General features: G+C 34.7%; 2 protein-coding genes across 2 annotated transcripts; both read right to left on the bottom strand.

The window, feature by feature from the left end:
- Nucleotides 1–865: 865 nt before the first annotated feature.
- On the bottom strand, nucleotides 866–4,992 carry LOC111010085 (NAC domain-containing protein 53). Its single transcript, XM_022283395.2, has 6 exons — nucleotides 4,641–4,992; nucleotides 4,256–4,533; nucleotides 3,919–4,131; nucleotides 1,926–2,459; nucleotides 1,722–1,842; nucleotides 866–1,643 (listed from the first exon to the last, which is right to left on the bottom strand). Exons 1-6 carry the CDS (start codon nucleotides 4,804–4,806, stop codon nucleotides 1,237–1,239), a joined length of 1,719 nt encoding a protein of 572 aa, XP_022139087.1. The 5' UTR covers nucleotides 4,807–4,992; the 3' UTR covers nucleotides 866–1,236.
- A 1,442-nt stretch (nucleotides 4,993–6,434) lies between these two features.
- LOC111010069 (NAC domain containing protein 50) lies at nucleotides 6,435–11,842 on the bottom strand. The gene is made up of 4 exons (XM_022283363.2): nucleotides 11,448–11,842; nucleotides 10,832–11,121; nucleotides 10,325–10,567; nucleotides 6,435–7,419 (listed from the first exon to the last, which is right to left on the bottom strand). Exons 1-4 carry the CDS (start codon nucleotides 11,680–11,682, stop codon nucleotides 6,829–6,831), a joined length of 1,359 nt encoding a protein of 452 aa, XP_022139055.1. The 5' UTR covers nucleotides 11,683–11,842; the 3' UTR covers nucleotides 6,435–6,828.
- Nucleotides 11,843–13,441: the final 1,599 nt, after the last annotated feature.

The raw sequence follows: 13,441 nt of genomic DNA, 5'->3' as shown, positions 1-13,441 counted from the left end.
AAATGCATCTAACAAGTGTTTTAAAAAATAAATTTAACTATCATGAATTAAACATCTAAAACGGCAAATGATTGAAGATATTGAATATCAACCTCAAGATCTCAAATTTGTGTTTGGAATTAAAATTATAAAAATTTGAAGTTAAAATTATAAATCTTATCCGTATAGTTTAGACCAAGGTTTTAAATGTTGATGTCGATAGAAATGTCGAAGTCTCAATTTGATGAAAATAAATATTTCTATAAAAGTTATTGAAATTAAAAAATGGTAAAAAATATTTAAATTAACAAATAAATATTTTCATATTTCTAAATAAGTTAAAAAAATAACAAATATTGATATTAGGTATATATTAGTGATATTTTGTTGATATTTTTTATATTTTGTCAATTTTTTTGTACTACGATGGAAATGTCAACTTATCCCTCATGTCGATGTCGAATCCATGAAAATGTAGACATATTGATGGAAATTTCGACGTATCAATGAATATTTAGAACCATGGTTTAAACAAACTTTTAATTAAGTTGCGGTTCTTAAACCTTTTAATTTTAATTTTTAATTTCATCCTTATAATTTTACGATTTCATCACACTTCACAAATCATTAATAACTTATCCCGAAAAACCAACCTATTTTCTTTACCTTAATACAATTAGCCAAATAACATCATTTCATTACAACATATAAGAAAAGAAGAAAAAAAATACAATGTAGTAACAATACCGATAAGAATCATTCATGAAATTTAACTAAATTAAAACTTTTTAAATTATAAGAATTAACTTAAAATCTAATTTGAACCATAACAACTAAAATGAATCTTTAAAACTATAGAGACAAAATTAAAACTATGTCCAGATCATAATTTAACTATTTTCTTTATTCTGACGTATTACATAAACTCAAACCTTATAATATGATGGAATGAGAATTAGAATGAGAAGTTCCAACCTTTACTCTCATAATGTTGGCGGTAAGTACAAGAAGGCCCTGCAGCTATTAACTATAAAAAGTTCTGAAATGAAATTACAAAAGAAGAGAGAGATAACACGTTAGCCACCAATTAGGCAGTTAGTCTATAATCTCTGGTGGATATTTGAATTGAGAGTGCAATTGCAGAGAGATAGATCCGCAACAACGTGTTGTATTTGGTAGCCTAGCAAGTTTCTAAACCACCACAGCTACTACAAATCATCAATGTTTCTCGAGATTGGATTTCGAAACTCGATTGAGTCACCTGGAATGGATGCAGCTTACAACTTTGAAACTCACCGAAAGGATTAGAACCCAGAACAAGATGAAGAAGTGCAAGAAGTAGCGCGACATCAGGGGTTCCGACTTGCTCGAATGTACACCAGGAGTTGGCAACAATGGGGAGGTCTCGGTGTCGCATTCGGTGATCCCGAACAAATAGATGAAGTTGAGATCTGTGTTCTTGCCGTACAAGTTGTTCACTTCGTCTCCACTTAATGTCGTGTTTCTTATGACAATCATGCCAGCAGTGACGCGAACAGAACTCGAAGCTTGTGGAGCTGAGTTGAGCCGGATAGCGGCATCTTTTGAAGTAAACTGTGAAGCAAATGGAGTAGGAATGCTTCCCAGCATATGACTTGTATGTTTGATGAATGGGTACTTAATATCTGGTACCAAAAGAGAAATATGTTTAAAAAGAGTGAACCAAGAACCTTGCAAATATCTGAATGGAAAGTTTAGCATACCTGGCTCTGCTTTCTGGTCCTCGGGTCTTTGCACTGAAGAGGAGGAGGAGGCCTCGTTGTCATAACGTAAATCGGCAGTATGTTTGCTGGCAGATACATGTTCAGTAGCACCAACCGCAACCTAATGAAATATGATGCATCCATCAGTTAAAAATTCGAAATCACAAGACAATAAAATAAGTTGTGAGATGGAGAAATCTTGACCTCTGAAAGAACTGCTTGATCAGGAACAGGACTCTCAGTTCCGAGAATTTCAGAAGGATCAAAAGACATATCTGTGTTATCACCATCTGCGTCGAAGAATGTAAGATATTCTTCAAGCACATCAAAAGCAGCAGGATCACTTTCAGTAGGGTTTGAGAGTTCATTGGATTCCAAAAGTAGTTCATCACTAAAAGAAAGATTATCAGAAGTACTAAAGAATTCGTCGTTCAGCAAGTAATGAACATCCACATCACCAGCATCAACGACATCATCTGCAACGTTAGCATCGGCATCATTACTTGGCTCAGCACGATACTCATGTTTGACCAATCTCTCATGTAACCCACACTCATCTGGTAAAACAAAGAGCTTCTGTCCATCAGGAAGCTCTGATGTCTCACATATGCCTACTACAGGCTTCTGATCATCTTCAATGATATTGTCAGATTGCTCATTAGAGTTGCTAGTCTCACCATAATAGAAGTTAAATGGAGGTGGTGGAGCACTTTCAGATGGAATCCCTTCATCAATATTCTGGAGAAAGAATTTAACAAGATCTTGATATTGCTCACGAACTGATTAAAAAGTCAACAAAATTTATCAAACAGGAAACAACCAACAACCCACTCCAATAAACATAAGGGTGGACAAATACTCGAGGAACATTGAGTAATGGGGTCCGCATCGTACAATATTTCTCTTTATTTACCAGTTTTGATGATGAAGTAAACTTGTATTGTATAGCATAATTTGGCAACAACAAAGTCAAATACTAAATTGAAATACTTATCATTCTTCTTAAATAAGAAAAAAAAAAATATATATATATATATATATATATTTTTATATCCGTGTGTCCGAACCAGCTTGTGCGCACCTCGACTATTTACAGGCCAACCGCCTGACCCTACTACATTTGGTTGACAAGGAAACTCATAGGATATTAAATCCTAGGTAGGTGGCCACCATGGTTTGAACTCATTCCCTCTAAGTCCTTTGCTATTTACATGGGCTCTCATTGACCACTTGAGTCATTCCATGATGGTTAATAAGAAAATATATTTCTTAAGATATGCTTTTATTAGAAAGTTCCAAACCAGGTAAATTCCAAAAGAACAGCTGCCACGTTTAATACATTCATGGTCCATCTCAATTTTATCATGCTTCTATAGAATTGTTTAAATATACCAGTTCATTCTCGATTCTATTTGAGAACTTTTATGAAAGCCTTTAACTTGGAATCTAACTCTTTCACCCACTGGCCCACTATCTTTACTTTGTCCCATCTATATGCCCTATAATTAGACCCTCCACTTATCAATCCCCACAAATCCGTCTAGTTTCTGACTACTTTCTTCCTTCTAATAGCTTTTACTATACTAAGACATCAAATGCACCTATTTTGTGCAAAACTGCAATCACATAACGGGCTAGACTATGCAAACTCAACTTGTGAGCCAAATGCTCGCCAATTTCAATCCTAAATCAACGTGCAACTGGTTTCAACTTTCAACTCTGGGTTTAGGTAGTGTCTTCCTTGGTCAGAAAAATGGTGTTTTGCTTTGACCTGTAGAGATTGTAGAAGTTTATCCTCTATTCTTCTCTGGTTTTGGGGTATTTTCTAGTCTTAATGAATTGTTCAATGATCGTGTTTCATAATTCATCCTTGACCATACTCTATTCACTCAACACTTAGCATATATTTAACTGCCTCAACCAATTGCTTAAATATCATATTTTATGAAAAAACCAACTTTTAGAAGAAAGGAAAGAATACACTAAGGACAACACAGAAATTGCTTGACTATCATAATATTCAAGTTTCTTTCGAATCTTAGGCAGCTCTCAGACAGATCTGCCCATACTCCCCTTGCTTCAACACCTTTTATATCATATTTCAGAAACACCACACCAGACACTTCTGATTTACTGTAAAAGCATTTCACCTGAAGAGGCAATTTACTTACAAGTTACAACATGGTAAAGTACATACCTCACTGAAGTCATCGCCATCAACATAAACGCCTCCACCAACAATCAACTCATCAGCCACTTGATCATCACCATCAGGCATCAGAGCCCCAGGTACCAGAGCCAGCTCTTCATTTTCTTCCCATTCCTCCTCAATAAAAGGGGCACCATACTGTTCTCCATTTTTTGGTCCGGAACCACTCTTCTGGAATATCCTACATAGCACAAATGCATCCTTCCAACCCAACAAAGCAACCAACAGATCCCAAAACAATTACAACGACATTTTCCAAATAATAAGTAAGATCATAAATCAGAGACAGAGAGAGGGAGAGGTAAAACTTTCGCCCTAATCCAACCTGCATAATTGCAATTTTTCCCATTTCCTCGTCAGTGAGTTTGTACTCGTGCATCACCCAATTGGTGCGAGCACCACGCGGTGCCCGCCCAATATGATACACGAGAGTCTTCTTCATTCCAACAGTCCTCATGTTATGGCGGACCGGCCGGTCCTTCCCCGTCGTCTTCCAGTACCCTTTCTCCGTAGCCCTATTGGTCCTCGAACTATTGCCATATTTCTTATCCAAAGCACTGAAGAAGTACCACTCCAAATCTCTGCTCTTCAGCTTCGACTTCCCTGACAAATCCCACAACACAAGTTCAATTCTACGCGTAGGGAAGCAGGAGAAGTAAAATTAAGAACAAAATCAAACACAAATCACAAGAATAGAAGTGGGGTTTGACCAGGGAGATCCCAGGGTTCGGCTTTGTAGATGTCTATGACGGAAATTGGGTCAAAACGAAAGGGTTTTCCACAAACTTTGCGCTTAAGATAGTAACTGACGAGCTCTTCATCTGTCGGGTGGAATCGGAACCCCGGTGCCAGCGAGGTAGCAGAATCTCGTCCCATGAAGCCGAATAGATTTAGGGTTTTGATTTTGGAATGAAACTGAAATTCAGATTTGGGATTAGAATCGAATACGGGGGAGAGAAATTGAAGTTCAGAAATTTAGGGTTACGATTTGTTCGGAAAATGAAATAAAATATTCTCGTAACGAGCTGGAAAGGGAAGAGATACACAGAGAAATGTCCGGGAAAAGTTCGGGGGAATGCTAGAGTCACATGTATCGACAAATAAGAGTGTCACAGCGCCTACGTGTCCACACGAGATTTTTTCGATAGTTGGATCGACGTGCGCTACAATGCCGGTGATGGTGACGGATTGTCAAATCAACTATTAATAAAATTCTTGCTGATGTGGCTTGGATCAACTTTAGTTACTTTTCCTAACATCTGCTAAATAAAAAAGTGTTCTTAAAAAAAAAAAAAGAAAAAAAAAGGTATCTAATAAGAATCAACTTTAAATCCTTTCACTTTATTTTATGGCTTTTCTAATTCTGTGAACTGCTTTTTTAACATTCATGGAACTTACAAGATATTTATTAGAAATTTCCAAACATGTACAAAATTTTTAAAAATTATAATGTTTTATTTTCGCCTTTTAAATTAAAGTAAAAGTTTAAATATTATTTTGGTTTATATATCTTCGATTTTTGTTCATTTATTTCTATGTACTTTTAAAAATTCATTTACTCTTGAAACGTCTATTATCTTTAAAAAGTAATTATTTTAATTAGTTATTTTAATTTTTATTTCATTTCTTTTCATCATAATTTTAGCATGACAAACCACTCACTAAATTTGTGTTAAAATGCTTTCATTGTTTATAAAATGTATGTTGAAATTTTAAAAATAAAAATCAAATTGATCACTTTTTTAGAGTACAAAGATTAAAACAAACCTTTTAAAAGTATAAGACTAAAATGAATAAAAGTTGAAAATACAAAAATATAATAAAAATAAACCAAAATAAAAAATATATTACCAAAATAATCACATGGTCATGTGATGACCACATTTTTTGTGTTTTGCAATACTAAATGTTGTAGGGTCAGTCTCAACACCAAATGTTGTAGGGTCAGATGGTTATTCCATCAGATTAATCGAAGTGCGTGTTAAGCTGGTCTGGATATTCACGGTTATAAAATATATATATATATATATATATATACATATATATATATATATACATACATAAAATAAACTAATTTTTTTATTACTATAAAAGTACAAATGTCGAGTCAGCTACCTCCCCGTGCTAACCTTAACTGGACCACCTAACTTTACCCATTTATGGATTAAAGCGTTTTATATTGATGTGAAGTGAAAAAATTTGAGTGTGATATTAAAAAAAACACTTGACATGTTAGACAAAATATTAATGATATTAATATAATTACTTATCATGATAACTTTTAGAAAACATCCACTCATCATGATCTTTCAGAATCTTTGAAAAACTTCCTTAAAGTAGACTCTGATCCAATCTTTGAACTAAAGCAAATGAAAACTGAAAATCTATGTTGCTTCCTGCTTAAGAATATGTAACAATCAACCCCAAAAACCCAATAAATATGCATGAAATTACAGGTAAATTTGAAGGAATAAATAACCAAAAAAGAGAAAAAAAAATGAATGTACTGTAAGTGGGGATGAGATTAATAGTTATGAGCTGACAACATTATTTCATGAAATGCCACCAGCTGAGAAATTGAAGTTATCACATCAGTGGTCTTTAGCCATAGCACAACATGAAGTTCAACATGGGTTTCATAACAGAGGTTGAAGTTCTGACAAAATTTAAAAGACGACACTAATTTGATACTCTTACAATGGATAGCTTAGTTGCTTAGACAACTGAACTAGTTACATTAGCTAGTAGAACGGCCTGGGTTCATATGCCGATAGAGTACAAGAGACCAAAATGGCAGCAACAATTTACAGGGCATGGCCATTTGCTGTCGACGTTTTTCTTCATATCGTTATGGTCTTCTTATTCAGCATGATGATAATCCAGGATTGAAGGGTACTACTAATCATGATTTGACTTCAAATCGTTGATCTCCTTATTGAGCACGACGATCCGGGATTGAAGGATACTAATCATGGCCCGAGCACTCAACAGCTCGAACTTCAATGTCTCCCTCTCCATGGAAGTCTTATGGATCTCATTTTGCAAATCTTGGATGAACTTCAGGATGCTTGGATGCACAGATGAACTAAGATCTGAAGTTTCTAATGCAGGTGGGGGAGCGGGAGCATCCTTTGGTTCTGTAGATTCTAATAGTGAATATTCCACCAAGGCTGAAAGAAAGTTTTTCGTAGTTGGGGTCGACACACTTGTCGTTGTTCCATCCGTTTGTGATCCAATGGCAGTTTCGGATAAACTGGGCTCTTCATTTGACATGGTTGAATTCTCTGAAGCCTTTGAAAGTTCGGATACTAGGTCACTCTGCCTTCTTCGTTTATACTTCATTAGCGGGAATGGTTTAGGATTAGCAATAATAGACGGTGGAGTATAATCCTCCAACTTCTCACTCTTGCACATAAACAAGAAATTGTGAGAGTTTCTTGGGGGATCATTTGAAATAACAGGTTCTTTATTGATGAACTTGGTTTTTTCCTGGGCAATAAAAAAAACCAAAGGTAACTTCTTATGGATAAGAAACCAAAAATGAAGGCAACTGTCAGTAATGTCAAGATAGACTTCGAGGAATTTTTCATCATGAAGTCGATGATAAAAATCACATGAATAAACACCCAGACTTAACACAGTCATAAGCATCTGGAAAAAAACCCAGAAAACAAGCCAAATTGCACCTTAAAAGGATAAGCAAACAATATTGATGCATCCCATTGCACAATAGTTCTATAAGTGAGAGTTAAATTTCCCAAAGCATGTCTGTCATTGAGGATTTTCCTTCCAGAACTTATATTTGTTGGATAATGAGTCAATGATCAACCTCCAAAAATTTTATCCAACAGTTCGTCGCCGTAAAAAATTTCATCACAGTTTGCAACTAAAATGATTAATCACTTCTGAATTCCAAACAGTGTCTGTATAAGTATCATGACATTAAGTCAAGAAGAAAATTTTAGTTAAATATAGGCTCATTTTCTCCCTTTGATTGCATTTTTTTTTTTTCCAAATGATTGCTTTAGAGATTTTTATACTCTTCATGAGCAGGAATAGTCATGGCACCTTCCTATGAGATATAGATGAAATGGAGTCGAACCCCATAGGGTACCAACCTTTTCAATGGAACTAAGGAAATATATGAAGCTTTAAAGCTTGAAAACAGAAGCAAATCTTCTTCATAAATACATACATTATGAAGTTTTTTACTGGAATTTGTGGAAATAACTTCAACTTAACTCTCTGCCATTCAATTATTCAGCAAGTATGGCTTGAAACTCTTGACTGGAATTCGGTGGAAGGATTAGGGTAGTGTGTATTCTCCCTGGAGTGTAAATTCTCAAAGTCCTGCCTCTTTCAAAGACCCTTAGACCCCTACTCCTTTAAACTTGGCAGAAGTAACAGAATAAGGTGATCTCCATTTAGCCCCTAGATTGTACACCATTTCCCACTCACGACATTTAGCCATATGGTCTCAACAGTCAAGTCTCAGGTTCTTTTTTCCTTTTTTTTCCCCTGAAAACGTACCAAGCTTTCATTGAGATAAAAAGTGGAAGAAGAGAATATAACTGTGGTACTGTGGTCATGTGGAAACTCAGGAGAGGGGTTCTGTACTCCTAGGCTGATGTCAAGTGCTCATGAGGTTAAAAGGATAGTAGATGGTCGCCTCTTGATGCTTTCGACTCCTTTTTTTTTTCTTTCTTTCCTTTTTAAAAGATAAGAAACCAACCAAATTCATAGATGATATGAAATTACAAAAGTAGACAAGGAAAGCCAAACCCAAAGCCAAAGGAGATTAAAGAAAAACTCTTCCACTTAGAACAACTATAGTTGTTGAAAGGTGAACATAGTTTACACCAAGAGAGAGCCAAAACAGAGATGATATCCAACTGTTAATCCTCTCAAGTCAAAAGTTCCAAAAAAATGCTCTAATCAATTTAAGCCAAAGGATCTTTTTTTTCTGGTTGAACAGATGAACAATCATGACGTAATAATGAAAACTATTCATGTTAATATGGAGGACCACATACCAGTTAAAGGAGGAGAATATGAAGGTCCAGAATCTATTTGCAAAGGAGTAACCAAGGAAAATGTGGCCTTGCAATCTGCCTCTACCCTGCACAAGATACACCAACTCGAGGAAAGCACAAGAGATGGGTGCCTCCTTTGTACCGATGTTCCAACTTCCCATAGAAAAGTTTTACTCTTTTAATGCTTCTATATACAGGGGAGTATGGAAATTCATCCCTGCTTGCTAAAACTTTGGGCTTCGTTCTTGTGCACCTTTTTTCGGGCAGGTTGTATCAGAGGCTGTAAGCCATGACCTACCTAATCTCTTACCTTGTTTGGAATTCCCAAATCATGGAGAAGATTGGGCTTCTGCCCTTGGCAAATTAAACACCAAAAAAGATCCAGATAAGGCATCAAGTCATGTATCTTACAGTGCTTTTGTTCCTTACTCTACTGGTATGAGGAACTTTTTGGGGAGGCTATAGGTCACTTCTAAGTAATCTTGGGAACTCCTTACCTGGGTGAGACGTTGTTCTCTGGCCAAAGCTTAAGAAAAATGTCAAAATAATCTGGTGAATTTAGTTTTCTACTTTTCTTATATGATTTTAAATTTGAGAAGTAAACAAAATATCTAGAAGATAAGAGTTAGAGGGGGTGCGGGACAACCTAAGTCTTAAGGTTTCTTTAATGCCATCAAATATCAAGGAATTCTTGTAAATATCTCACGCTTCTGTTTTTGACTAGATATCAAGCATTTTCACAATCTCCCTAAGTTACTTGATCGGGCTTGAACTGTCCTTTTCCCCTCTAGCTACCTTTCGTTGAAAGTTAATAGTTTCTAATCCCCCTCCCGGCTCCCCTACACATTCAGTGCAGTGAAATTAAGTGTTTACTATGGCAATAACAATTAACATTTTATAATTGACCTTTATTAGTGAACATTGATAATGCACCTATATAAACTGAATCCACATAGCAAATAAAGAATCCTTATATTTAAGCATGTTAGAAACATCCTTGACTTTTAAATATTTAATTTTTAAGAACAAGTTAACTTGCTGCATCATAGGAAACAAATCTAGATTTTAAGAAATGTGATAGATATTTTATATCAAGGAAACGACTACCAGATTTATTATTTAAAAAAAAAAAAGAACAACAGTACTGCTTATTCTTTTTGTGGGATTTTTTTATTTTAAAAAGAAAAAACACTGCCAATCGGGCTATATGATTTTCTGGCTACCAATCTATTTATGTTTACAAGCATGTTATATGATGTGTCTGAACTCTGAACAACTCATTTATTCATATCATATTCAGAAAGAAAGTTCAGTAGTTCATTCCGAAGGTAGTTTCTAACTACATAAAGAGGAACACAAACCTGCATGCTATCCTTTCCTTCGCGGCATGCTCCATTATTATTACCCTCAGCAGTGCACACACTATTGCTGTTTCTTTCGGATTGTGCATCATGACTAGCTACTACACCGTCTGCAATCTCTTCTCCAGGAATCAAAACTGATCCAGCATCATCCCATTCCTCCTCAATAAAAGGTGCATATCGGTGCCCATTTGGAGGCCCTATATTACTTTTGTGGAATACTCTGCACAAAACATATGCATCCTTCTCCAAAGGAGAGGACAGAGGAGACAGAGAACATTTGTAAGAAGCTAAACTCCACATAAAATTTGAAACACTACGGTTGCTGAAACAAGTGCATAAAAAAGGAATACCAAAGCTTAAAATTGTCACTCAAACTCTAAACTTCACCTAAACATATTTCACAAACATCAGAATCCGTACATTCGTTTGCTTTTCTAAACCACAGCACAGCCGCCAAAAGAACACAAAATGCACTGCCGTGGCAGATTTTCATGATGAGCTCACCTGCGAGCTTCCTGTTCCCGCTCCAGCTTTCTCCAGTTCTTCATCTACAAGTCTATATTCATGCATGACCCAATTGGTCCGCTTTCCATCTGGTGCTCTACCACTATGGAAAACTAGTGTTTTCTTTAAGCCCACAGTCCTAGAGTCATGGCGGACTGGTCGATCATTGCCAGTGGCTTTCCAGTACCCTTGGCTTGTAGCCCTATTCATCCTAGCCCCATTTCCATATTTCTTGTCCAACACACTAAAAAAATAGTACTCTTGGTCCCTGCTCTTCAACCTTGACTTTCCTAAATATAAGCAAAAAAAAAAAAAAACAAATCTAGAAATTAAATACATGATCCAGAAACTCATTAAAGAAACCTGCAGCCACAGATTGACCATCAGAGCTTTAAAAAATTAAAACCGAAGAGCAAGAAGGCTATTTAAAAAATGGGGCTGTTTGGGGGAAAAGAACTCTAATTAGTTAAAAAATCACAGTTGAAGGGGAAATATATGCGCCCATAGAAACCAAGTGACCATCAATCTACCAAATAACACGCCAATAGCCTATAAACAGAGAAAAATTTTAAGAATCAAACAAGACGAGGAAAAAGTTCCGAAGCATCTGAGTTACCCGCGAGGTCCCACGGCTCGCTCTTGTAGATGTCGACCTCCGAAATAGCATTGAAACGGAACGATTTGCCGCAGACCTTGCGCTTAAGGTAGTAAATAACGAGCTCTTCGTCGGTCGGATGGAACCTAAACCCTGGAGCCAGTGCTGTAGGTGCGGCGGCTGCGGCTGCGGCTGCTGCTGCAACGGGCTTCGTCGGAGCTGGAGGTGATGACAGAGTCAAGGTTTCGGAACCCATTGGCGAAAATCCCAACTGGGTTTGCGAATTCGAAGGACGAGCTCTGGAAATGGAGGTTAGGGTTTCCAAAGGTTGAAGATAAGACTTTGATTGGTGCTGAAGAAACTACGTAAAGATACCTTCAATTACAAGGTATTCTTTTTCGGGGAAAGAGAAAACCAAGGCCCGTTTTGAATTAATTTATTTATTTACTTTTCTTTCCCCAATTTTTTTTTTATATATTTTTGGTAATTTAGTGTCTATTGATATACATATCTTCTTTGATCAAAAAAAAAAAAAGATATATATATCTTCATAACATCAATTGGTTATTTGATCCAATGGTTTATGGACCTCTCCACATTAATTTCTAGTGGATCATAAAGTTTTCCACCTTTTAAAAGTCGTTTGACATTGATTTTTAAGTTTTTTTTTTTTTTTGAAAGAAAGAAGAAATTTAATTAAAGGAAGAATATGTTATATAAGTTACAGATTAAAGAGTGTCACCTTTTACAAAATTCAACGGTTAAGATGGATAAACAAACTACCAAAAAACATAGCTGTTTGATGGATATTATATTGTATCAAAACATTTGCTGACTTGTTGCAATCTCGAGGGAGATGAAGAAAAAAATGGTGAAAACATTTAGGACTGTCCACTCAATATCAAATAACTAATTTTATTTACCTCAAAGATTGTTGTAGTTTATAATTTGAGTGAGACAAAGACCTTCAAGAATTGTGCATAATTCAGTCAATAAAGGCGAATTTTTTTTAATTAATTTAGATAAAAGTCTTAATAATCTAAAATGGAATATTTTCATTGTCGTAAAGAAAATAATGGCTATGATTTTAAAGTGAAATTAATAATTCTGTCCGAGAGTGATTTTGAAACAAACGCACATGGTATTTGCTTATTTTATTTTCTATTTATCCACATTTTGAAAAGATAATTATACTATTAATGCCATATTAAACAATATTTTGAATTTTAAAAATTAAGCTTAAAAATACTACTACACTTTTTAAAATCTAAGCTAAATTTTAAAAATTAAGGAAAGTAGTATTTAAAATCCTTTAAAACCTTGTTTATTGTTTTTCAAATTTGATTAAAAATTCAAATATGTTTTTAAATAATGTAAAAAAAAACATACCAATAAAATATATAAATTAATTTAATTTAAAAAATAAAATAGTTATTAGTTTTGTTTCTTCTTCTTTATCTCCTGGTAATGTGTCTCTAATTTTGTAATAATTTAGATGATATTTTGTGACAAACCTTCTTTGAACATGGAGTTATGCAGATAATTGATATGTTTTAACATTTTTTTTTTTGTTTTTTGTTTTACTCTCCTTAATATTTTGAAATGACAACTGCACATACGCATGCCCTCTCACAAATAATTAAATAGTAAGAAAATTTTGCATTTTATTATTTCAGGCGAAGAGTTATATTTAAATATCATTTATGTAATTTTTTTTTTAAGTTTCAAAATATCATTTATGGTTGATAAATCGTCAAGGATTATAATATTACGTAATTTGAAAGTTCACCGATATAATCATTTATTTGATTTTTAAACGAAGCTGACTACTGTCTAATAAATAACTTAAAGAAGAAAAAAAATATATATATTACAATTATAAACTTCCAATAAATTAATAAAAATATATAATAAATTATGTGAGCGCTTAAAAATATGGAAATAATAAAAACCTTTGGATTTATTATTTTAAAAGTTTGAGATAAAAAATAATATTTAGTTTATCCAGTGAATGC

The sequence above is a fragment of the Momordica charantia genome, assembly GCF_013281855.1.
Source record: "Momordica charantia cultivar OHB3-1 chromosome 9 unlocalized genomic scaffold, Mcharantia_2.0 BLBB01000009.1, whole genome shotgun sequence".
Taxonomy (NCBI): domain Eukaryota; kingdom Viridiplantae; phylum Streptophyta; class Magnoliopsida; order Cucurbitales; family Cucurbitaceae; genus Momordica; species Momordica charantia.
Note: the sequence above shows the minus strand (reverse complement) of the source record. Positions and strands in the feature narration are given on the sequence as shown.

Excerpts from the sequence above, each read along its gene's own strand:
- LOC111010085 (XM_022283395.2), bottom strand. The coding sequence starts at position 4,806 with ATGGGACGAGATTCTGCTACCTCGCTGGCACCGGGGTTCCGATTCCAC. Across the intron at positions 4,534-4,640 it reads CGAACCCTGGGATCTCCCTG|GGAAGTCGAAGCTGAAGAGC; the intron begins GTCAAACCCCAC and ends GGGATTTGTCAG. Across the intron at positions 4,132-4,255 it reads GAAAAATTGCAATTATGCAG|GATGCATTTGTGCTATGTAG; the intron begins GTTGGATTAGGG and ends TTGGGTTGGAAG.
- LOC111010069 (XM_022283363.2), bottom strand. The coding sequence starts at position 11,682 with ATGGGTTCCGAAACCTTGACTCTGTCATCACCTCCAGCTCCGACGAAG. Across the intron at positions 11,122-11,447 it reads CGAGCCGTGGGACCTCGCGG|GAAAGTCAAGGTTGAAGAGC; the intron begins GTAACTCAGATG and ends GCTTATATTTAG. Across the intron at positions 10,568-10,831 it reads CGGGAACAGGAAGCTCGCAG|GATGCATATGTTTTGTGCAG; the intron begins GTGAGCTCATCA and ends CCTTTGGAGAAG.